Below are 23,731 nucleotides of genomic sequence, written 5' to 3' on the forward strand. Positions count from 1 at the left end.
ATAAGACAATAGAATTTTGTACTTATATGTGCTTGTTCTGGACTCAAAACCTCAAAACCCAGGTTCAAATTCCAGCTTAGTGTTTATATACTGAGATACTTCTTTGTAAAGAGCAGGGCAAGATATTTACCTCTTTGTGTCTCGGTTATAAACTGAGAACATTGAAAGTACCTTTATCTTGAGGTTATTGTGAAGAATAAATTAAATAATAGTGCAAAAAGTGCTTGGAACAAAGCATGCATAAATGTTATCGTGCATATATTAACATAAGACAAAATCTATTGCAGAAACACTACAAGTGGGCAGGGGCAGGAGTGCATCTTAGCATTAAGGTATTTTAACTTCAGACTAGGTATTTTTCATGACGGTCATCAGGACTACCTGAGTAACTTGATACAAATTCAAGAGCCCACTATCAAGGATTTGGATTTAGCTGGTCTGATGTGTGACCAGAACATATGTATTAAGATTCCCCAGTGACTCTGCCATGATGCCAGAAGAAAAGCACTTTTTTTCAAAGCAATCTTAAGAAACTGATGCAAAGCACATCCTGCCATTCAAGATTTCTGTAATAAGTGTAATTCTTAATTAAGAAAGGAGCTCGTACCACACTTCTCATGCCATTTTTGTAGTCCTAACCAGTCATGCATTAAATAATAGTTGGGAAAACAGAACATACTGTACGGTGATTTACAGTTACAAAGCATTTGTGAACATATAGCTCATTTGATCCTTCTCAACAACCACAAGAGAGAGGTAGGACTGGTGTTATGCCCATTTCAGAGATGAGGGAAATCAGTTTAGACAAATTCTGTAAGTGCCAGAACCCATATCTGGCCCTCCTAAGTCATGAGACCAGCACTTCTCTGCCATTTTGACTGACAATGATTTCTTTTTAATTGTTGCATAATATTCTACATAAGTGTATCTCAATTTAATCAATTTTTTTTTTGTTAATGGTTAATCAGTTTGACATTAAAATTGTTTCCAGCTTTTTGCCTTTAAAATGTTATAACACACATCTTTATGTATTGGTCTTTATATATTGCTTTGTTTCTAGAGAATAGATTCCTGAGACAGCACTACCAGCTTAAAAGGTCTATGTCATTTTGTCTTGATATTCCAGGTCTCTCTCCAAAAAAACTCTAGCAATTCAGTCTACCAACAATGTATGCAAGTATGTTTACCTACACGCTCACGAGCACTCAATACTACTTATTATTTAACATTTTTCCTATCAAGTCTCAGCATCTTTCCATATATTTACTGGCCATTTGGAATTTCTCTTCTGTGAGCTACATGTTCAAATCCTTTGCCCTACCTCATCCCCCCACCCCCAACAAGCCCATTCCAGGGATATTCAACTTTTATTAATCATGGAGTAGCAAATATTCTTTCTTGCTCTACTGTCTCAGGACTTTGTTGTCAATTTTGCTTTTACAACTCGTATCTTTCTGCTAAGGTCAAAGCTGGCTACTTTCCTTAGGGGCTTCTGGGCTTTCTGCCTTACTGGGAAGGGCTCTCTCACCCTAAAGTCAAGACAATAGTTTCCTAATTTTTCTTGTTTGATAGATGATTTTCACACACAAAATTCCCTTCTACTGACAAGTCTCTGTGAGTTAACGCTAATTTAATCACTTTTATCCCACTCAACAAAGCATTATCAGAATACAGTTAAATAGCATGAACATTGTTACAGGGATATTCTTCCATCTGCTATATTTTATTTTATTAATTTTTTTAAGAGATCATTCCCAAACGGAGGTACTTTATCATTTGTGATGAATGACTAGTGACTCTCCAACCAGCAACATACCACATTGCCACAGACCATACTATCACGTGCCCTGATATAACACCCTGGATTCTGTGTCTGTAAATCTGCTTTCAACTTCCTGGTATGTATTTCAAAACCAAAACAGGAACAAAACAGCAAGATTATTCTGAAGTAGTTTCTCTTTCCTTTTTTAAGCCAAGAGTAAGCACATGTCACAGTGAAAAAACAAAAAAAACAGTAACCCAAAACACCAATCCCAAATACTCACACAGCAACCAGCTGGATTTTGAATTTGATAGATGTTGGATTAAATTCTGGCTTGCTCAGATTATGTTCACATTTCTAAAAAGAAAAAAATATGTATCAGAGGAAAACAGGAACACACTCTGCTGATCCAGAGACCTGCCAAATCCAGAAGCATAGCATTTACTACAGTTTGGTTTTATTTTGCTGCAAGATCACAGATGTTTTGAAATAGAGTGTATACTACCCATAACCAAAATATACAAAAGATGTTTTGGACTTCTGGAAATAAGCAACCACACTATCAAATATTAATAACCTTGTAGTGCTTCAAAACTACTGAAATAATAACACAGACTTCTTATTAAGCATGAACGATGTGGATTTTTTCTGAGTTTTCCTCTTCCTTGTTTTGTTTTGTTTGTTTTTTTGCCCGTGCCTTGAGGCATGCGGGATCTTAGTTCCCTGACCAGGGATTGAACCCGTGCCCCTTGCAGTGGAAATGTGGAGTCTTAACGACCTGACCGCCAGGGAAGTCCCTTCCTTGTTTTCTTTTATATTATTATTAGTCCTTTTAAATTTCCTTTCTACTAGCCTAAAACATATGCATTCTTGGTTTAAGTGAATTTAAACATCACATCAACTTTACGAGGTAGGTGTAGGTACTATAATTATTATTGTCCCTATGTCACAGATGATAAAAATGGGACACAGGAAAGGTATATAATCTGTGTAAACTTCACAGAGCCAGTAAGAGTTGGAGCTGGGATTTAAATCCAAGTGGTGTGATTCCAGATCTCATGCTTTAAAATACAGTAACAATTACTTGGTTACTTTCTTCAATGGGTTCCACATGCATCCAGTTAAAACATTTTTTTAATGGTATAAAAAAGAAACAGTGTAAAGATACCAGTTACCCGTCCCACTGTTCCTCTCCCCAGAGCCAACAAGCTTCTCATGTGTTTTCTCACAGATAGCTGATGCACATAGAAGTATACACATACATCACCTTTCTTTTTCACAATAACACAAAAGAGAACATTTTATATTCTTCTGCCTTTTTCACTGAATCGATCTTGGAATGACATACCAGCACACACAGATGTACCTCTGTGTCCTACTGTAATGATTTCCATAACTTATGTAACCAGACCCAAATTGATAAATGTTTCCATGATTTTGCTACTACAAATAATGCAGCAATGAGTAATCTTGTATGCAAATCACTTCCCACACGTATAAATGTATCTGTAGGATAATTTCCTAAAAGTGAATGCATGCGTTTATTATTTTGATGGATATTGCCAAACTGCTAACTTTTGCCAATCTGATGATTATGAAATGGTTTCTCACTGTAGTTTTAATGTACATTTCCCTGATTACTGTACATGTTCGCGTATCTTTCCTATTTATTGGGTATTGGGATTTCCTCTGCCATAAATTGCAAGTTAGTACCACTTGTTATTTTTATACTGGGTATCTTTTCCTTACTGATTTGCTATGCTTCTTTACATATTTTGGATACTAATTCTTTGTCAATTATATACCTTACAAATTACTTTTCTCAGTCTATGGGCTACCTTTTCATTTCGATATGGGTTTTCTTTGGAATGGGGGTATACATTTTATTTTTTTTTTAAAGGTTTTTTGATTTTTTTTTTTTTTTTTTTAATGCGGTACGCGGGCCTCTCACTGTTGTGGCCTCTCCCGTTGCGGAGCACAGGCTCCAGACGTGCAGGCTCAGCGGCCACAGCTCACGGGCCCAGCCGCTCTGCGGCATGTGGGATCTTCCCGGACCGGGGCACGAACCCGCACCCCCTGCATCGGCAGGCGGACTCCCAACCACCGCACCACAAGGGAAGCCCTAAATTTTACTTTTAATGTGTCAAATATATAACTTTTCCTTTATGGTTTGTCTTATTTTCGGACTACTCCCTTAAGTAGAAGCCATAAAGAATATTCTCCCATATTTCCTTCTAGACATACTGGTCATCATATTTACTCTTTAAAGTTTCCAATGCTCCTGAAATTGACTTTTGTGTATGGTATGAGTTAGAGACCCAATTTTATGTTTTTTTCATAGAATCATTTGACCTAGCAAAATTTCAATAGTATTCTTTCCCCAGGGACCTGCAAGGCCATATTTAGTAAAATCAAGTTTCCTCACATGCATGAGTCTGTTTCTGCTTTCTCTATTCTGTTCCAACAGTCTATTAATCTAACATACACAAATAATTTTATGTTTATATATATATTTATTTTCCCTCTTTTCTTATACAAAAAGTTATGTACCTGCTGCACACCCTGCTTTTTGCATTTAAAAATACATCCCACATTAGTACGTTCTGTTTTATAGGTTTTTGGTACTCATTGTGTGGATATACCCTAACCTCTATATATTTTGGTTTGTAGAGGTGTACCTTCAGGGTAGACTCCTAGAAGTGAGATCAATGGGTCAATACGAAACTGATTTTTTGCCTGCTGAATCTGTCCACTTCTGAGAGGCAGGTGTTGAAGACTCCAACTACGATGGTGGACTCATCTATTTCTCCTGCAGTTCTATCAGGTTTTGCCTCACACAGCTTGACACTCTATTGTTCAGCACATACACATTAAGAATTGTTACATCTTCTTGGAGAACTGACCCCTTTACCGTTATGTAATACCCTTCTTTATCCCTCATAACTGTCCTTACTTTGAAGTCTGTTCTGTCTGAAATTAATATGGCTACTCTTGCTTCCTTTCAATTAGTATTGACATGGTATATTTTTCTCCATTTACTTTTTTTTTAATTTTTGAATTTTACTTTTTTATACAGCAGGTTCTTATTAGTCATCAATTTTATACACGTCAGTGTACACATGTCAATCCCAATCACCCAATTTATCACACCACCATTCCCCCCACCCCTGCAGCTTTCCCCCTTGGTGTCCATACGTTTGTCCTCTACATCTGTGTCTCAACTTCCGCCCTGCAAACCAGTTCATCTGTACCATTTTTCTAGGTTCCACATACATGCGTTAATATATGACATTTGTTTTTCTCTTTCTGACATACTTCACTCTGTATGACAGTCTCTAGATCCATCCACGTCTCCACAAACGACCCAATTTCCTTCCTTTTTGTGGCTGAGTAATATTCCACTGTATATATGTACCACAACTTCTTTATCCATTCTCCTGTTGATGGGCATTTAGGTTGCTTCCATGACCTGGCTAATGTAAATAGTGCTGCAATGAACATTGGGCTGCATGTGTCTTTTTGAATTATGGTTTTCTCTGGGTATATGCCCGGTAGTGGGATTGCTGGATCATACGGTAATTCTATTTTTAGTTTTTTAAGGAACTTCCTTACTGTTCTCCATAGTGGCTGTATCAATTTATATTCCCACCAACAGTGCAAGAGGGTTCCCCTTTCTCCACAGCCTCTCCAGCATTTGTTGTTTGTAGATTTTCTGATGATGCCCATTCTAACTGGTGTGAGGTGATACCTCATTGTAGCTTTGATTTGCATTTCTCTAATGACTAGTGATGTTGACCAGCTTTTCATGTGCCTCTTGGCCATCTGTATGTCTTCTTTGGAGAAATGTCTATTTAGGTCTTCTGCCCATTTTTGGATTTCTCTATTTACTTTTAATCTATATGTGTCTTTATATTTAAAGTGGGCTTTTCCTTTCTTTTTTTTTTTTAAATAAATTTATTTATTTATTTTTGGCTACCTTGGGTATTCGTTGCTGCGCGCAGGCTTTTCTCTAGTTGTGGCGAGCGGGCTTCTCATTGCGGTGGCTTCTCTTGTGGCGGAGCATGGGCCCTAGGCCTGCAGGCTTCAGTAGTTGTGGCTCATGGGCTCTAGAGCGCAGGCTCAATAGTTGTGGCGCACGGGCTTAGGTGCTCCGCGGCATGTGGGATATTCCCGGACCATGGCTCGAACCCGTGTCCCCTGCACTAGCAGGCGGATTCTCAACCACTGTGCCACCAGGGAAGCCCCTTCCTTTCTAAAAAGGTTTTTCAATATAGAAATTTTTTAACATATGCAAAAATACAGAGTAGTATTATAAATCTCTTGGTACCAGCCACCCAACTTCAACAATTAGCAATGTGTTAGCGACAATGGCCAATCTTGTTTCACCTAGACTCTTACCCACTCCCTATGCCTGACTATTTTGCAACAAATATCGGACATCATGTCATTTCATCCTTAAACATTTTGGTATGCAGCTCTAAAAGATAAAGATACTTTAAAAAAATAATAATACCATTATTATCCCTAAAAAAATGAATAATTCTTTTAATAGCATTAAAAAATCCAGTCAGTATTTAAATTTCCCCAAAGGTTTCACACATTTTTCTTTCCTCCCTCGCTCCTCCCCTGGTCCCTTTCTTTCTATCTTTCTATGCTGTGTTTGAATCAGGAATTAAAGTCTATACACTGCGTTTGGTTGATAGGCCTCTTCTAATCTAATGCTGTGTTATTTGATAACAGGAGCTACTAGTCACATGTGATTATTTAAATGAATTTCATCTTAGAAAGATTCAGGCCCTCAGCTGCACTACCATATTTCAAGTTCTCAGTAGCCACAGGTGACTAGGGGCTAACATGCTGGACTATGCAGATAAAGAACATTTCCATCACCACAGAAAAGTTCTGTTGGATCGTACTGATCGCAAAGGTTTCCTTTCCATTTTTTCCCATACTTTGTTTTCTTTTACAATGTTTCTTTTATTTATTGAAGAAACCCTGCTGTTAGTTTCATAGATTCCCAGAGGCTTTTGCTGATTTTTCTTCTTTCTTGCTTTCTTTTAAATTGATTTTTTTTTATTAGTCCTTTTGTTCCCCTCTCTACTGGCCTAAAAGCTTTATATTCTTTCACTATTCTTTTAGGGATTAGCAGTATGAACTTAACCTTCAAATACCCCAGCTTCCACATCTGTAACAAGGGTAACAACAGTACCTACCTCACTGAGTTAGGGGGATTAAGTTTATCTTGAAAGTTTTAAAATAGTGCCTGGACACTGGAACGTTATCTACAAGCATTTTCTACATTTACTACATTCCAGAGGTTTTGATACTGACCAGAGGCCAATCGTGTTTATTTTTGCTTTTCTCTTACACAAATGACAACTCTACAGAAAGGAATACTTACTCGGCAGCGCAGGGACCGTTTGATCAGAAGATGCTTGTGACGAGGATAGAGCTGTGAAGCACAGATTGGCTGGAAGTCAGGCTGTAAGAGGCGCTGCTGAAGGGTGGTCACTAGCATGAAAGGCAGAAACCAAGCTTGGTTTACAGTGACTTGCTCAAAATCAGACGTATATGAGATAATTACACAAAATAACACTGCCTTTGTGAACAGTGCTCTTCAAAAACTACAATATAGAAATTTGACAGATGTTTTAAAGTTCTTCAAATGATTACAGCTATCTTATTTTCTACATGACTCATTTTAGTACTAACAACTATGCTATTAAAAATCTCAAATCAAAAAAAATAAACCTCAAATCACAAGGCATATAAGTAACAAAAACAGAATTAGATGTAAAATAGAAACAAAGCAGAATCATGTATAAAATTACCCTCTGTTAAATTTACTGGTCTTGTATAATAGTCTTCAGGTAGAGGTTCCACTTCATCTACAGCCTGAGCTGGCTCAACCTTTATCTCTTTCTGGTCCTCTCCTTCTTTAAGGCTAAAAGATAAAAGCCATCATTTCTCAAGGGTCCACCTGAATATCTTCAAAGTCCATGATATCAATAATTGAAGTATTCCTCTACTGTAGAATATTCTTTCTGTTCAGGTTTTTCCTAAGTATGAGTATCTTCTTCCCCATTGGCAACTGTTATTAACTTTAAAACCACATTCCTTCAATGTTCATTTTGATATCAGCTTTTTCCCTCAAAGCCATTTAACGTCCAAACTTACGAAAGTCCAGCAAGGGTACTGATGGTTGTACCAGCTCGTGGTCGCTGAAGCCTGGTTCCAAGACCATATTTGTCCTAAACAGAGTTCAGAAATTCCTATTAGAAATTCTACTTTTAAATATCCTGTGTATCAAAATAAAGAATTTGGGGAGGGACAGCATGAGAAGCTCAGGGAAATAAGCCAAAAAAAAAAGCTAATTTTAAAGCTTCTTTTAAAGAGAGTAATTGTAGCCCCACATCATCTTACTCTTAAAATAATAACAAAAGCACCAAACATGGAGATTGAAACTACATTAATGCAGTGAAAATGAGCAAAATGTGATAATCTAAGAATATCTAAGCTATGGCTTAGGCCAGAACTCTGTGGAGTATCTAAGACACACGATGAACGTCTTCTTGGAACACCAGTGATCATCTGCTAACTTCTTCAGGGTTAGCAAGAATCATAAAAGAGAACTTACCACTACATGAATAGTATGTTGCTGTAGGCCCCAAAATAGCAGCAGGTTGCAACAGAGACAAAAAAATGCAGCATAAGACAGAAGCAAACTCATACAGCAGGCAGGTTATATGGGAAAGTTGGCAGAATAACACATTTAATTTAAATTCCTCTCCTAAATACACTAGTGCATATGCTGATTATACCACTGAATTGTTCAAAAAATTCACCGAGACTTCATAAAAGTCTCTGGCAAATATGGATGCTTTGCAAGTTTTAATGTTTTATTAAATTCTAAACTAGATATTTTTATATGAACCTTACCAATTCTTAGGGTTTTAATGCCTTAACTAATTCTCATGCAGAGGTAGTACAAGAAGTTAATTAACCTTTACAGGTCTCATTCCCTTCAGTGTAAAATGGGGATATACCACCTACTACACAGGATTGTTGTGAGGATTAAACAAAATAATATGTATAAAGTGCTTAGCACAGAGCTTGACACATCATTGCTATTCAATAAACATTATTTATTAAATGCCAACCTGCTTGGCTCCAAGCAAACACACAGAAAATAAACTGTTCTGTGAGAGCAAATAAAACTTGGGGGACAATAGCAAAAGCTCCAAATCCTAATTTCTTGCTTCTAATTGGTAGTTTACAAATGAGTAGAGAATGACTTTTGTAAATAATTCCTATCAAAAATTACACCTGCATATATCACTACTTACTTAACCACAAAAAATGCTCTATGTAAAAGTCAGGGTTTTTTATACTGGAGAAATATTGGAAGGGGCCAAAAAATTATGGTAACTAAAGCTGGGAAACCACTACTACCAGGATGCTAAAGGTGGGTGGGCTACATAGGTAATATGGATAAAACCTACCACTCGCCCATATTCTCCTGTCTTTCTGTAATATCCAAAAGCTGTAAATGTGGGTGCCTACAAAACTAAACAGTAGCCGCTTTAGGAATAATCAGAAGAGAAAGGGGTGTGATGGAGAAAGAAACACAAATGTACTTAAAACTCAAAGAACTCAAACAGAACTAATGATATGGCAAAAGCATAACCGCTGGACTTAGACACCTATCAGCTGAGGAACCTTCTTCTGCTAGCCATCGTTCAGGAATCTAGGGACAATGGCCACTTTCTGAAATGTTCCCTGTTCTTATGCCACACCGGTCTCGATCCATGAATTGCAAACTCCTTTTTGTACCAATTTCTCACCGAAAAAGCCAAAGGCATATAGTTTCTACGCCGTGCCAGTTTCTTGCGATCTCGTTCAACCTTCTCCTTCTGAGCAAGCTGCTGGTAATATTCAATCAGTTTGTTCATCTGTAAGAAATCAAAGACTCAGTATTCGTTTCACGAAAAAGCTAACAAGAAACTTACAAAATTAATCAACTCCACTGACTAGACATATAATGAATAGACAAGACAAATAATTATTAAGGTGGGCAAGTTTGCCCTCTTCTTCAAAGAGAATTTGTCTTCATTACATGATCTATTTTCAGAATTGAAATGGAACCTTCAAGTTCAACAACAGGAAGAAATGAGCAATGAAAAGGCTTGAAAATTTCATGTTCTCTTTTCACTGCTCTTTAACTTCATTGCTTACTTCCCCTCACAACTGCTCCTATTTTCTCTGCATGACCAGAGGACCGCCTATTTCCAAGGATGTGACATTTCATACTTTATTTTCTCCCACTCTCCATCACGTATTTTCATTTAAAAATATATTTTAATCATAAAAGCAATATATAACTGTGAAAAGTTCAAACAATATAGAAACATAAAGAATAAAAAGTGAAACTTCTCTTTTATCTCTCACGCCCAAGTCCACCCTTCCCCTCCCCACGGGTATCCATCATTAGAGTTTAGATATCTTTCTTACACACTTACAGACACGGGTATGATATTATATCCTGCATACATTAAAAAATGCATGTATAGACATATCGCTTTTATATGTGTAAAATAAATACAGCTCTTTTTATTTTTCATATAAGGGGAAAAAACTTACTATTTTAAAACTTTTTCACTGTAAGTGCCATGAACTTTCCATTCAGTACAAATAGATTTTTACCTCATTCTTTTTAAAGGCTGCATCTTATTAAACGGTACAAATGTCCTAAAGGTATTTAACCATTTGCTCTGAGAGCACTTAAATGGTCTCCTGGTACCCACTCTTGTCCTCTCAATTCAGCAGTAATTATTTTTTAGAAATGCTAACCTGATTCTGTCAGCTCTTTTGCTTTAAAGGCTTCTTAGACTCCTTAACTTGGTCCACATGGTTCTGCAGTCTGACCCCAAATCCTTTTCTCCATTCACCTACTGCTATGCTCTACTCTGGCACACTTGCCTCTTGTCTATAACTTGCTTTGCTCCTTCCACTTACAAGCTCTCTGCCTATGCTGTTCCTCCGCCCTGAATTCTTTCCCTTCTCTGCCTGTCATCCTCAGATCCTAGCGCAATCCTCAGATGTGGACCTACCTAATTGAAATTCCCCCTAAAAATGCCCACATGCACAATTTCTCCTCCTTCATATTACCTTGAGTTTTTCCTTTAGCTGGGGATTATTTAATTGATTTTTGTTTTCCCGTTAGACTTAAGCTCTTTGAGGGTAAGGACCATGTATTCCTATTGTTTAGCACAACCCCTGACACACAGTATGCAGCACATGCTTGGTAAGTGTTTGATAAATGAATATACATATTTTTGTGCATAAGTACAAGTATTTCCGTAGGTCAGAGTCCAGGAAGTAGATACTGCTGAGAGACCGATAAATCTGTACTAATTTACACTAACAATAGTATATGTGAAAAGGTCAAATTCCATACACTCCCATCCAAGATATTTTCAGTATTTCTAATTTTTGCTGATGTCATAAGTGAATAATTATAAATTATTATTTAATTTGCAGTCTGTACAACTTCATTTCGATAGCATTTTATCATCTTTCTAATATTCTACTTCCAGGGGCAACAAAATCAGTTCTAATGTATATACTGCAGAGATCAACTCACTGTGAACTATTAAAGGATGTCTAAATCATGATTCTATAAGCAACCACTACTGAGTCCAAGGGCATCTTCCAAATTAGTGGTGTTTCCAAGAGTTAAAATGTTTATATGTGGATGAGATTTCTGAGAACAAATGGATCCTTAACACAGTTGGTGCGTACGTGGAAAACAGAAACGTATCATTTCCCTTTTCCAATTCACAACCTGAGTACATAACTAAAACTACACCTAGGTTTCTCTATTAACTTAAGTCAGACTGGAAAAAACTGCCACTGTGATTTAATGTCTTACAGCGAGAAGCACTTTCTAAGTGTAAAAAACACCAAAATACACATCATGGATTTATAAGCATATGCCATATACACTGATAAAATGGTCTTTTTCTTCATCTTTTCTCATTTCATCCTCTCTCTGATGACCCTTTACTTACCCGTTGCGTGTGAGGATTTTCAGGTTCCTGCCAACCACCACTAGCTGCAAAATAAAGGAATATTAAACAAGACTTACGTAATTTGATAATTTTATTTCCACAAAAACAGGTCATCTGCAGGCCACAAAATAAAGCTTGAAGACATAAAATCACACAATTTCCAAGAAAGAGTCCTAGAAATTATACAGACTGAAGGGCTCAGAATGAAAATTTTTCTTTAAATATAATGATGGTGATAATAATAACCACCACTAGGACCACAACTACAACTAACACATGTATAACTTCTGTGCCAGGTATTTGAAATGTATCACACTTCATTTTATTCTCATAATAACCCTCTGAGGATTTCCCTGGTAGCTCAGTGCTTAAGAATCCACCTGCCAATGCAAGGGACACGGGTTCAAGTCCTGATCCGGGAAGATCCCACATGCCGCGGAGCAACTAAGCCCATGTGCCACAACTACTGAGCCTGTGCTCGAGAGCCCGCAAGCCACAACTACTGAGCCTGCGTGCTGCAACTACTGAAGCCACACGCCTAGAGTCCGTGCTCCGCAACAAGAGAAGCCACCGCAATGAGAAGCCCGCGCACCGCAACGAAGAGTAGCCCCTGCTCGCCGCCGCGACTACAGAAAGCCCCGTGCACACAGCAATAAAGACCCAACGCAGCCAAAAATAAATAAATAAATTCATTAAAAAAAAAAACCCTCTGTGGTAGGGACTCTCATTATTAGTCTTATTTTACAAATGAGGAAATTGAGGCTCAGAGAATTAAATAACTTGCTCAAAGTCATAGAGACAGTAAGCGGTAAAGCCAGGATTCAAACTCAGGCAGTCTGACTCCAGAGAACTTGCCCGTATCTGCAACACTGGGCAATTTCTGTGTTCTACGACCTCAGTTTAGAGAAGAGTTTCTTACATAAGAGACAAAAGCACAAATCATAAGGGAAAAGATTATTCCAGAAAGCTGAAAGTAAAACCATAATGAATACTTCAACAAATGGTGCTGTAACAATTTACAAAAAATTAGCCTTGACCCTTACCTCACAACATTTACAAAATTTACCCTGAAATGGTAATAAACTTATGTGTAAGAGCTGAAACTATAATATTTCTAGAAGAAAACAGAAGTGAAAATCTTAGCGACCTTGGGTTAGGCTAAAGTTTCTTTACTAGAACACAAAAGGCACAACTAGAAAATAAAAAATTGATAAACTGAACCTCATCAAAATTAGAAACCTGTAGGGCTTCCGTGGTGGCGCAGTGGTTAAGAATCCACCTGCCAATACAGGGGACATGGGTTTGAGCCCTGGTCTGGGAAGATCCCACATGCCAAGGAGCAACTAAGCCCATGCGCCACAACTACTGAGCCCACACGCCTAGAGTCCGTGCTCTGCAATGAGAAGCCACCACAATGAGAAGCCCAGGCACCACAACAAAGAGTAGCCCCCGCTCACCGCAGCTCGTCCAAGTGCAGCAACAAAGACCCAATGCAGCCAAAAATAAAATAAAAATAACAATAAATTAGAAACGTGTTCTTCAAAAGACACAGTTGAGGGCTTCCCTGGTGGCGCAGTGGTTGAGAGTCCACCTGCCGATGCAGGGAACACGGGTTCGTGCCCTGGTCCGGGAAGATCCCACATGCCGCGGAGCGGCTGGGCCCGTGAGCCATGGCCGCTGAGCCTGCGCGTCCGGAGCCTGTGCTCCGCAACGGGAGAGGCCACAACAGTGAGAGGCCCGCGTACCGCAAAAACAAACAAACAAAAAAGACATAGTTGAGAAAATAAAAAGGCAAGCCGCAGACTGGGAGAAAATATTTGCAAAATATATATTCAACAAAGGACCTGTATCTACAATACAGAACTCTCACAACTCAATAAAAAGATTAAAACTCAGTTTAAAAATAGGCAAAGAGGGCTTCCCTGGTGGCGCAGTGGTTGAGAGTCCGCCTGCCGGTGCAGGGGACGTGGGTTCGTGCCCCGGGCCGGGAGGATCCCACATGCCGCGGAGCGGCTGGGCCCGTGAGCCATGGCCACTGAGCCTGCACGTCCGGAGCCCGTGCTCCGCGACGGGAGAGGCCACAACAGTGAGAGGACCAAGTACCACAAAAAAAAAAAAAAAAAAAAGGCAAAGATTTGTACAAACACTTCACCAAAGAAAATACATAGATGGCAAACAAGCACATTAAGGAAATGCAAATTAAAACCACAATGAGGTATCACTACCCACTAACTAGAATGGCCAAGATGAAAAAAGAAAAACAATACTAATAGTTGATGAGGAACTGGAACTCTCCTACACTGCTGGTGAGGACCCAAAATAGTACAGCCACTGTGGAAAATAGTTTGGCAGTTTTCAGTCAAGGAAAACATACACTTAACCCTATGACTCAGCAATTCCATTCCTAGGTATATACTCAAGAAAAACGAAAATACATTAAGATTTCTAGGCAAATGTTCATAGCCAGTTTTATTCATATGAGCCCTAAACTGCAAAAAATTCAATGTCCATTAACTGGAGAATGAATAAACAAATTATGGTATATCCATACAATAGAAGACAACTCAAAAATAAAAAGCAAAAACACGAGCGAACCTCATAAGCATTATGCTAAGTGAAAGAAGACAGACACAACAGACTAAACTACGCCAATTATATAAACTTCTAGAAGAGGCACAATTACAGTGAAAGAAAGAAATCAGTGGTAGTCAGGGGCCAGGAGGTGGGGGGGAAAGAAGTGACTACAGAGGGGCATGAGACAACTTTTTGGGGTAACGGAAATGTTCTATGATTGTGGAGGTGGCTACATGGCTATACACATTTGTCAAAAATCAAAGCATTTTACACTTAAAATTGGTGAGCTTCATTATATGTAAATTATATCTCAATAAAGCTAACCAAAAAAAGGGGGGGGGGAACTGTAACGAGATACCATTTCACAACCTTCAGTTTGGAAAAACTTGAAAGAAGTCCAACAATGCTAAGAGCTGCCGGAGATCTGGAGCAATGGGTAGTCTACTCATATATTATTAGTGGGAGCAAAAATTGGTAAACCATTTTGGAGAGCTAAACATGTACACATCTTAAAACCACCAATTTTACTTTGTTATATAGAGAAACCCTTGCTCTTGTGACAGGAAACACACACAAGAATGTTTCTAACAGCACTGTTGTCAGAACCAAAAAACTGAAAACAACCTAAATGCGAAGAAGAGATCTGTGGTAAGTCATGCATGAATCACCCACCATCACAACTACATACCACAGACAAACCTGATAGAGATAAATTGTAGCAGGATGCACAACGCATGGTTCTATTTGTTTCAAGTTGAGAAGCATTCTTTGCTAGTGGCTACATACATACATGAAGACGTGCAAAAGCATACATGGTTTTTTTCAGATGACAATCTGAATTCAGGACTGTGATGACTATCTCTGTCTAGAAGGCAGAAGAAAGATGCAGTGGGGGGAAGGCTATACAATGGGCTTACACTGTTTGGGTTATGTTTAATTTCTTAAGCTGGGTGATAAGTTCATAAAAGTGTATTATTTGTATAATTAAAAATAACTTTTTTTCCAAATAAAAAGGACTCCTGTTGAAGGTGACACTATAGCCCCTTGCAAGAAAAGGCAGCGATAATATCCTTAAGTACAGTATTTATATTTTAAAAGTTGCCTTAAGGCAATTATGAAAAATAATTATGTGAAAGAAATGTTTTAGTAATATTTTAGAAAATCTGAATGTTTTACCTAATAGCATTTTTAGAACTGGTGATTTATTCTAAATGTAAATTTGAGAGACATTAAAAAGTTTCTGCACATTACTGACACAATGGCTTACTTACAAATAAACAAACAGTTCTAACTAAAGTGGTTTCAGGGCTTCTCAGACACCAGTGACATCATGGAAGAAATGAAATTACCTGTACTCCTTAAGAACTCCTAGTATTCAATTATCACTGTCAAGATACCCTAGAGGAGCTAGATTTCTAGAAACAAGCACAGCCTTTAAATTCTGAAAAATAAATTCTCCAATTCTAATAGCTTACAGTCCAGAAAGTATTAAAAAAGCACTTACAGAGTAACAAACTGAGAAATCTATCTGGATTTCTAGGCTTCCTTTCTTTAACTTGATAAAAAGAAACAAAATACAAACATGGAAAAAATACACTTTAACTCACGAACTAAGTGCCACTTTGAGGTTGTTTTTTACATGTAACATAAATTCATAAACAAATTCAAACAATTTACTTGCTACACTGACATTAAAACACACACACAAATATTTACTGACAATCTAAGAAGACGCTACAGAAACTTTCCAATATAAATCACAGTTCAGGAAATGCCTACCCACCAATGAGCATTTTTAAGGGACTTGTTTAGTTAGTTTTTTGTTTTTGAAGAGTATTTTATCAACATAATGTATGAAGTTAGAAAAACAACCAAGAGCTCAAGCATTCTAAACCAAAGGGTGAACTCAACAGAACCAAGGATTAAGTTTTAAGAATAGAGTTGAATCTAAAGGAACTTCACCCATATTTACTTCCAAGCTACGTAAGAATCTGTAGAAAACTTTTAGCTGAAGTCCATCTTCATTTTAGTTATGTCAAATAACATAATGAGTTTTTAGTTGGCTTCCTCATGTAAATAGTAAGTTGAGTTTTTTTTTTTTTTGCGGTACACGGGCCTCTCACTGTTGTGGCCTCTCCCGTTGCGGAGCACAAGCTCCGAACGTGCAGGCTCAACGGCCATGGCTCACGGGCCCAGCCGCTCCGCGGCACGTGGGATCTTCCCAGACCGGGGCACGAACCCGTGTCCCGTGCATCAGCAGGTGGACTCTCAACCACTGCGCCACCAGGGAAGCCCCAGTAAGTTGATATTTTTAATGGAAATGTAAAAATGGGAATTTTTAACAAATCTAAAAAGTTTTCACAAAATTAAACAAACGAAATTTCAGAAAGAAAAAAGACAATGGGGAGTTAGCAGTGCTGCTGTTTATATAAAAAATAAACAGCAACTCAAGATTTTGAACTGATTATAATAAAGAGTGTTTCTACTCTCTGATATTAACCATGGAGTACAGGATACGGAAAAAAAAGGAAGTTTCCTAATGAAGGTAAATGCAACCTCTGCTTTGAAATGCTCAAATGATGGAAAGGTAATTTAATACCTTAGGTTTTCTTTAGGTCCGAACATACATAACTTTCCTGTTTCACTTATGATACATATAGATGTATCTTTGAGCATGTGTTTGAATGCTCCAGGATAGATACTTGGACATGTAATTTCTGGGTAAAAGAATAAAAGCAATTTGAAATTTTAATAAATGTTGTCAAACTGCTCTCTAAAATGGCAGCAGACAAAAGAACTATTTTCCCATATTCTTGTCATACTACCAGATTTTTAAAATTTTGCCAAATCAATGGACGAAGTTTTAATTTGCATTTTCATGATTACTAGCAAAACTGAACTTATCTTTTTGCATATTTATTGACTTAAAAAAAATCACCTCACCAAGTTGTGTGCAAGAAAAAAAATCCAATGATTTGTGCACACTTTGGTTATTGACCATCTTTACTTCCATTTCTGAGAGCTGCAGTTCATATCCTCTGACAATTTCTTTCTTTCTATTGGGTAGCTTTCTGATTTCTAAGGGTTCCTTATTTTTGGTTATTTATCTTTACTGTTATATATGATCCAAGCTTCGTGACTTTTATCTTTTAGGTTTGTTCATGGTGTGTTCCACCATCAGGAGCATTTATTTTTTATGAAGAACATTAATCTTTTGATTCTAAAAAAGTATCAGATTTATAAATGCTATTTTACCAACTTTAAGAAAATGAAATAGTTTACCAAGTCTCAGATGAAACATCACGGTCCATGTGAGAATGTGGGAACATAGAAGATTTAATGACAAAATACTCTGAATTTATCGCCTACCTCCCAACAGGTAACAGAAATAATGATTTGTGTGCAATTACAGCACTGCCGATTTCACAAAATCTCATGTTGAAGTCCGCCTCACTCACCCACAGATTTGTCTGCCATGCCCACATCTCTAGATGTCCAGCGACAAAATCCACAGGCCAGGTAATAGGCTTTCTTCACCGTGGTCTTGGCTGGGTCATCTGGAAGCTGTGTGGAAATGCTTGTTGCCCGAGTGGAGAGGGTGTGCATACAGCCGGGACAGTCAAAGCAGTTCGCGCATCTAGGACACGACAAACAATCATCGATTCATTCAACAAATATTTACCGAGCACCTACTATGTGCCAGACATTGTTCTACATGTTAGGAATTCAAGAGAGAACTATAAGGGAAGCGTGGCTCTCAAGCAAAAAGAAACTAAAAAGTACTCTGAAGAGGCTCCTACAAACTTCATTTTAAAATTTCAAAAGTATTACAATAATTATTTTTAAAAATACAATCATCATCAAAGTTCCTGAAGAGTTACAGCATGACCCAATCCTACTCCAGAGAGGGAATCACGGTTAACAGTCTGGAGTTAACTTTTAGACTCTTTTACAGACCACAAAGATTTCTGTGGGACAGAGAAATATAACAGCTTATGACTTTAGAGAGAACAGACCAATTGCACAATGGAAAACTGAGAGGCAACAATACAATAAGCTGTGAAACTGGGTTTGGAAAATAACTGCTTGTTTGCTGTGCCAGAGAGCTGAAACAGATACCAAACAATGTTACCAAGATGAAATGTTTCAGAAGGGGCATTTTCAGGGTTTTCTGCTCTCTTTAGGCGTTACTCTTCCTAGTGAAACACTCAACATTCCCCTACAGTCCCCCCCATGCCTTGTTATTCTTAACTTTCCCACCATCTGAAATTATCAAGATTTCACCTCCAGTCCTGGACTTGTTCTGATGTTCCATTCCATAACTCCAATTTTCTGTGATATTTTGCTACTAGGTAATATCCTCAGATAAGGATAATAATAGTACCCACCTCATAGGGATATTCTGAGGATTAAATGACAAAATTTAATGTATGGAAAGCATACAAAACTGGTTTATAAGGAGCTATTTCTCCAGGACAGGAAAGACAAAACAGTGGTTCATATCCATGGAGGTACAGAGGTGTGACTGGTTACAAAGGACTTCCACACCATGCTAAAAACCAAAATGGCACCAGTAGCAGTGAGTACCAGATCTTGCTTTTTAATACCAGATCTTGGTTTTTAATACCAATCTTGGTTTTTAATACTACCCAGATCTTGGTTTACAATACCAATCTCGAATAAAAGGTACCAGGGCTCCTTGGAGAAATGGCTAATTCTAGGACTGGAGCAGAAAATATAGAGGATGAGCCTGGAGTAAGTAAGAAAGTTCTCAAACAACTGAATAACACTTCCCTCCTCCTCACTGCCATATAATGACGGGGGTATGCCAAAGGGAGAAGGAAGTCTACTAAAAGAGGTCCCAATGGCCAAAGCCGGAACAATCTGAATTAAAAAAAAAAAAAAAAAGTAGTACTGGATTATAACCTAAAGTATAAAATAAATATTCACAAGCCCACACTGCTTGAAGTAAATGACTAAATAAATAAAAAGGGGAGAAGAGAAAAATCTTCCATACAAAAGAATTCCAAGTAATACATGGAGATAGCCTTCGTGGAAGGGGATCATAACTCCCCACTATTTAAGTGTGGGTTGTAATAGTGCATTTCTTTCCAAAGAGTACAATATGGAAAAGGAGAAGAAAACAAATAGAGTAACTTTACATCAGAGAAACCTGACAAACACTAGCTCAAGCCAGGTAATCAAAGTTAACATCAATAGTGATGTCATGTTGGTGGTATATACCTTTGATATGATGTGATGAGAGATGCACTTTACCTGTGTGGTTCTCCTCCCCACAACACATTCCCCCAGCTGATGAGAAAAACATAAGACAACTTCCAATTGAGGGACATTCTATAAAATATCTTACCAGTACTCCTCAAAACTAAGGAAAGTCTAAGAAAATATCACAGCAAGAGGAGCCTAAAGAGACATGACTATTAAATATAATGTGGGTATCCTGAATAGGATCCTACAACAGAAAAAGGAGATTAGGGGAAAATTGAGGAAATCTAAATAAAATATAGAGTTCATTTAATAATAATGTTACCAATAATGTTCATTAGTTGAGACAAATATACCATACTAACATACGACATTTATAATATGGGAGACTGGGTAAGGAGTAAACAGAATTTTCTGTATCATCTTCACAGTAATTCTTAAGTCTAAAACTGTTCTAAAATACAATTTATTTTTTTAAAATGAAAGTTTCACCTTTGACATAAGTGATGCTAAAAAAAGAAAAACAGCTTGTTAAAAATGAGAGTTAGTTCCATGTGCTTTTTTACCAGCTATTAAAGGAATAGCTGGGGAAAATAGAAAAAATTGATCCCAGTCTTACCTATTCTTTTTTAGTTTGGCTTCAGCCGATGGCATATTTTCTAAACAACTGGGACAATAATGGGAGTCCACCTAGAAAGAAACGAGAAATCAAAAAATCGGAGGAAAAGACATTTAGCTTGGCTTGTATATATGCCTATGCCAATTAGTGAAATTTAAATTACATTATTCTGCAGCAGAGGTGAGAGACCATTGATCTGGCAAAGAACCTGGACTGTTTTCAGCATCGGGTTTATTCTTCAATCACCTGTTGTTTTCTTAACCTCTGGATTTCCTGAAATCCTTCTATTTTTCCTTTCTGATCTTTCCTATTCCCTTTCATCAGGGTTTTATGTATTAGACGTGTTAAAACATGTTTATGTAAAAGATCTCTATGATAATCTAAATAGATTAATAAATAAACCCAATTTATGAGGCTGTGATCAAATATCCTTCTATCTAGTCTAGCTTTGTGTGACTGCAATAACTTGGCCACACAAATTGTTAAGAGATTTTAAAAGTTTTCCCATTACTGAGGTATTACATGTTCACTGAAGAAAAGCATACATTAACATTTACAAAGTCAGCTGTAGCCAACCAATTAGAGATTTTTAAATGGCAAATTAAACTACTAAGTTAACAACATAGTCTTATTGTATTTAATGCAAAAACATAGTACAAAATTAAATTCATTGTACTTTTTTAAGGACTAAATATTTTCTTTAATGTAGTAGATCCTATTTGATAATTCTAGAACTCTAGTCACCTGCAGATGGACAGATTCACTTGAACATAAATACTATGACAGAAACTGTTTTCTTTTTTCATCATCTGCTTATAAACAGAACCACCTTTGAAAAGATAAAGTTACTGCTCAAATAAGTCTCCAGGAACACAAAATATAATACTGTTAACTTATATTTGCACTTACTCATCATAAAAAGCAAAATATAATTTATTCCTCCCTGTTCCCTTTCCAAATTATGCTCATCCCTTCATGTGCAGCTCCAATCCCAGGCTTGTCATTTGAAATTTCTGGACTGCTTCAGCCCTCACTAGCATCATCCTTCCCCAAACCCTAATGGCCTCCATTTCACAGGTGCACACCAGTCCGTAAAAGATTCAGTCACAGACTGAATGTCCTAGCTGAAGAGATCCTTACAGATTATGGAGACTCAGCTCCCTAATGATCACCAAATGAGAATCTAATCCAGTAAATTCTAGAGGTGGAGCTGGGACAGCATCCTAAAGAGAAAGGACCTGCCAAAGAATAAGCATACAAAGTGCTAATGGAGATGGAGAAAAAAAAATCATGTATATAATACAGCATTGATTTTTCTCTTGTGTTATTTAACTGCTTTCTCTGACTATTCTTAATAGCATGAAAAATATTCCCAATAAAATAATAATTATTCATAATGTGTAAAATGGCTTATCGTATAGGACATATTCTCATATGCATTTTTAACCGTCCAGGGATCCTCACTCAAGTCCTCTGAATCAGGCTGCTTGGTTTCAAATTTTGCTGCCCCCTCCCACCCACAAATTTTTGGCTGTGTGACCCAGCGCAAACATTATGTGCCTCTTTCTTTAACTGTAAAGTGGTTTTTAAAAAAGGGTATCTATTCTAGTTTGTAGGATGATTAAAGATTATGTAAAGCACATGGCATATAGAAAGTACTGAATAAGCATTAACTATGTATTATTACTAATTAGCTTTTCCTTCACGAGACTGCAAGTTACTCAACAGCAAGATTTACGTCTTAACGCGTCTTTTAATCCGCAGAGCCTATTGAATGAACAACATGTTCCAAGTGCTGCAGAAGTTCTGGGGTTTTGTTATTTGGTGATTTTTTTTTCCGGGGGTCTTTTACATTTTGAGCAATCCCACCTCCAACGCCCACTTGCGCCAGTGAAGGTCAGAAATGTACCCTCAGGAGAAGCGCCATGAATATAACACTTTGAGCTTCTTAAACGACAGACCCGATTGTAAGCGCTTTTCACTCAGCTCACCCCATCCCAACCTCGTATCTGCTGCAGGCCTTGGGCTGGGTCAGGAAACATAACAAGGCAGTTGGAAGAGGGCCCAGTTTCTGCCCAAGCAGGGGCAGAACTTCCAGGATGGGAGGGGCTTGGATGAGAATGCCCGCGGACCTCTCCACTCCCTCAATCAATGCTGGAAAGACGATATCTCGCCCCTCAAGTGGCCTGAACTAAGCATCCCCATACCTTTTCTCCCCCTGACCCACCCAATAACCAACACCCACCCCCCGCAGGAGATGGCCAGGGTCCCCAAAGTCAAGTTTGTCCCAGAGGGCGCTCTAGAACAGAAGGGCCGCTCAGCCCCACCCAAGGCCGCTCCTCCTTTCCAAGTGACAAATTACGTACGTATAAGCAAATTAAATCACAGGCAAATCTGAGTGACGGAAGGCAGAGCCAATCAGCATGCTAGGAAAATTACCACCCGCTGGTCGCGCTGACTAGGAGGAACCGCCTCCCCCCTCCCCCAACACACACACTCTTCATGGGACGACTACATTACCTCGTGAGACACACATTCCAGCGACCGCAGCTCGCTACAATAGCGGCAGAAGTAAAGCTGCGAGAGCGGGGCCCGAACCTTCTTTTCTCCCTGGACTACGTAGAGAACCCGCTCCGATTGCAGCAACGACGCCATCTTTAGGGGGAGGAGCCAACGACGCTCTCGTCGCGTCACGTGACTCGAGAGCGAGCGTTTCCCTGGCTTCCCTCCCTACGTCTTTTAACGTAGACTTTGACGTATGGTTTCCGAGCTAGAGAGGCTTTTCGCCGGACGAAAGTCAAAGTGCGCATGCTCGTCTGGGGTTCCAGGTTTTCACCCCGCCTCCACCTTACCTCTGCAGCCTGTTTGAGAGCGTCAGCCGTCTGGGCTGAGCTTAGACCTTTTTTTAATAAGTACGGAGTCGCAGAACAAATCCATACAGACACAGTGCACTCCTTTCCTTTGTTTCTAACAGAAAAGAAGGCTGCTCTTCTGTTTTATTTAACACTGCCTCTACCGCCCTCACCTTCCAGACAAACATCCGGAAGTTAGGGAGGATCTCTGAGACAGAGTTTCATGGGAACGGGAAAACTAAGAGTCCACACCAGCACTTTCTTCTGACAGTCTTGTTACTGACCTATAGGAAACTTTCACGGACGTTATCTCGTTTGAAGTTTCTTAGATTGAGCTCCTCCACGCAGAAGCCATATCTCATTCATTTTAAGGTTTCGCATATTTAGCGTTAGGACTAAGTTTATACTGTGGGTGTTCAATAAATATTGCTTAGTGAAGGAGTGGAATCAATGAATGAACAATGTTGCTAGGTGTCGTTTACATTTTTCTAGTGCATAAACTAAAGCTTAGACATGTAAAATAACCACTTAAAACTGGGCTGGCAGAGACTGGAGCCCATGTTACCTGCCATCAGTTCAGTGCTTTTTCCTTTGTACTAGTGTTGTATTATTACCTATCTGATATTAG

General features: G+C 38.3%; 1 protein-coding gene across 1 annotated transcript in view; it reads right to left on the reverse strand.

Annotated features, from left to right (window-relative positions):
• DCTN4 (dynactin subunit 4) overlaps positions 1–22,917 on the reverse strand; it is a 31,790-nt gene extending 8,873 nt beyond the window's left edge. The window contains exons 1-9 of the mRNA XM_082651011.1: positions 22,772–22,917; positions 20,252–20,322; positions 17,865–18,043; positions 11,833–11,876; positions 9,607–9,714; positions 7,940–8,013; positions 7,594–7,706; positions 7,164–7,273; positions 2,046–2,119 (exon numbers count right to left, since the gene is read on the reverse strand). Coding sequence (XP_082507137.1) covers positions 2,046–2,119; positions 7,164–7,273; positions 7,594–7,706; positions 7,940–8,013; positions 9,607–9,714; positions 11,833–11,876; positions 17,865–18,043; positions 20,252–20,322; positions 22,772–22,906 — 908 coding nt within the window. The 5' untranslated portion in view covers positions 22,907–22,917. The remainder of the gene's footprint in view (positions 1–2,045; positions 2,120–7,163; positions 7,274–7,593; positions 7,707–7,939; positions 8,014–9,606; positions 9,715–11,832; positions 11,877–17,864; positions 18,044–20,251; positions 20,323–22,771) is intronic.
• Between the last annotated feature and the right edge of the window lie 814 nt (positions 22,918–23,731).

The sequence above is a fragment of the Grampus griseus genome, assembly GCF_964374135.1.
Source record: "Grampus griseus genome assembly, chromosome: 3".
Lineage (NCBI taxonomy): Eukaryota > Metazoa > Chordata > Mammalia > Artiodactyla > Delphinidae > Grampus > Grampus griseus.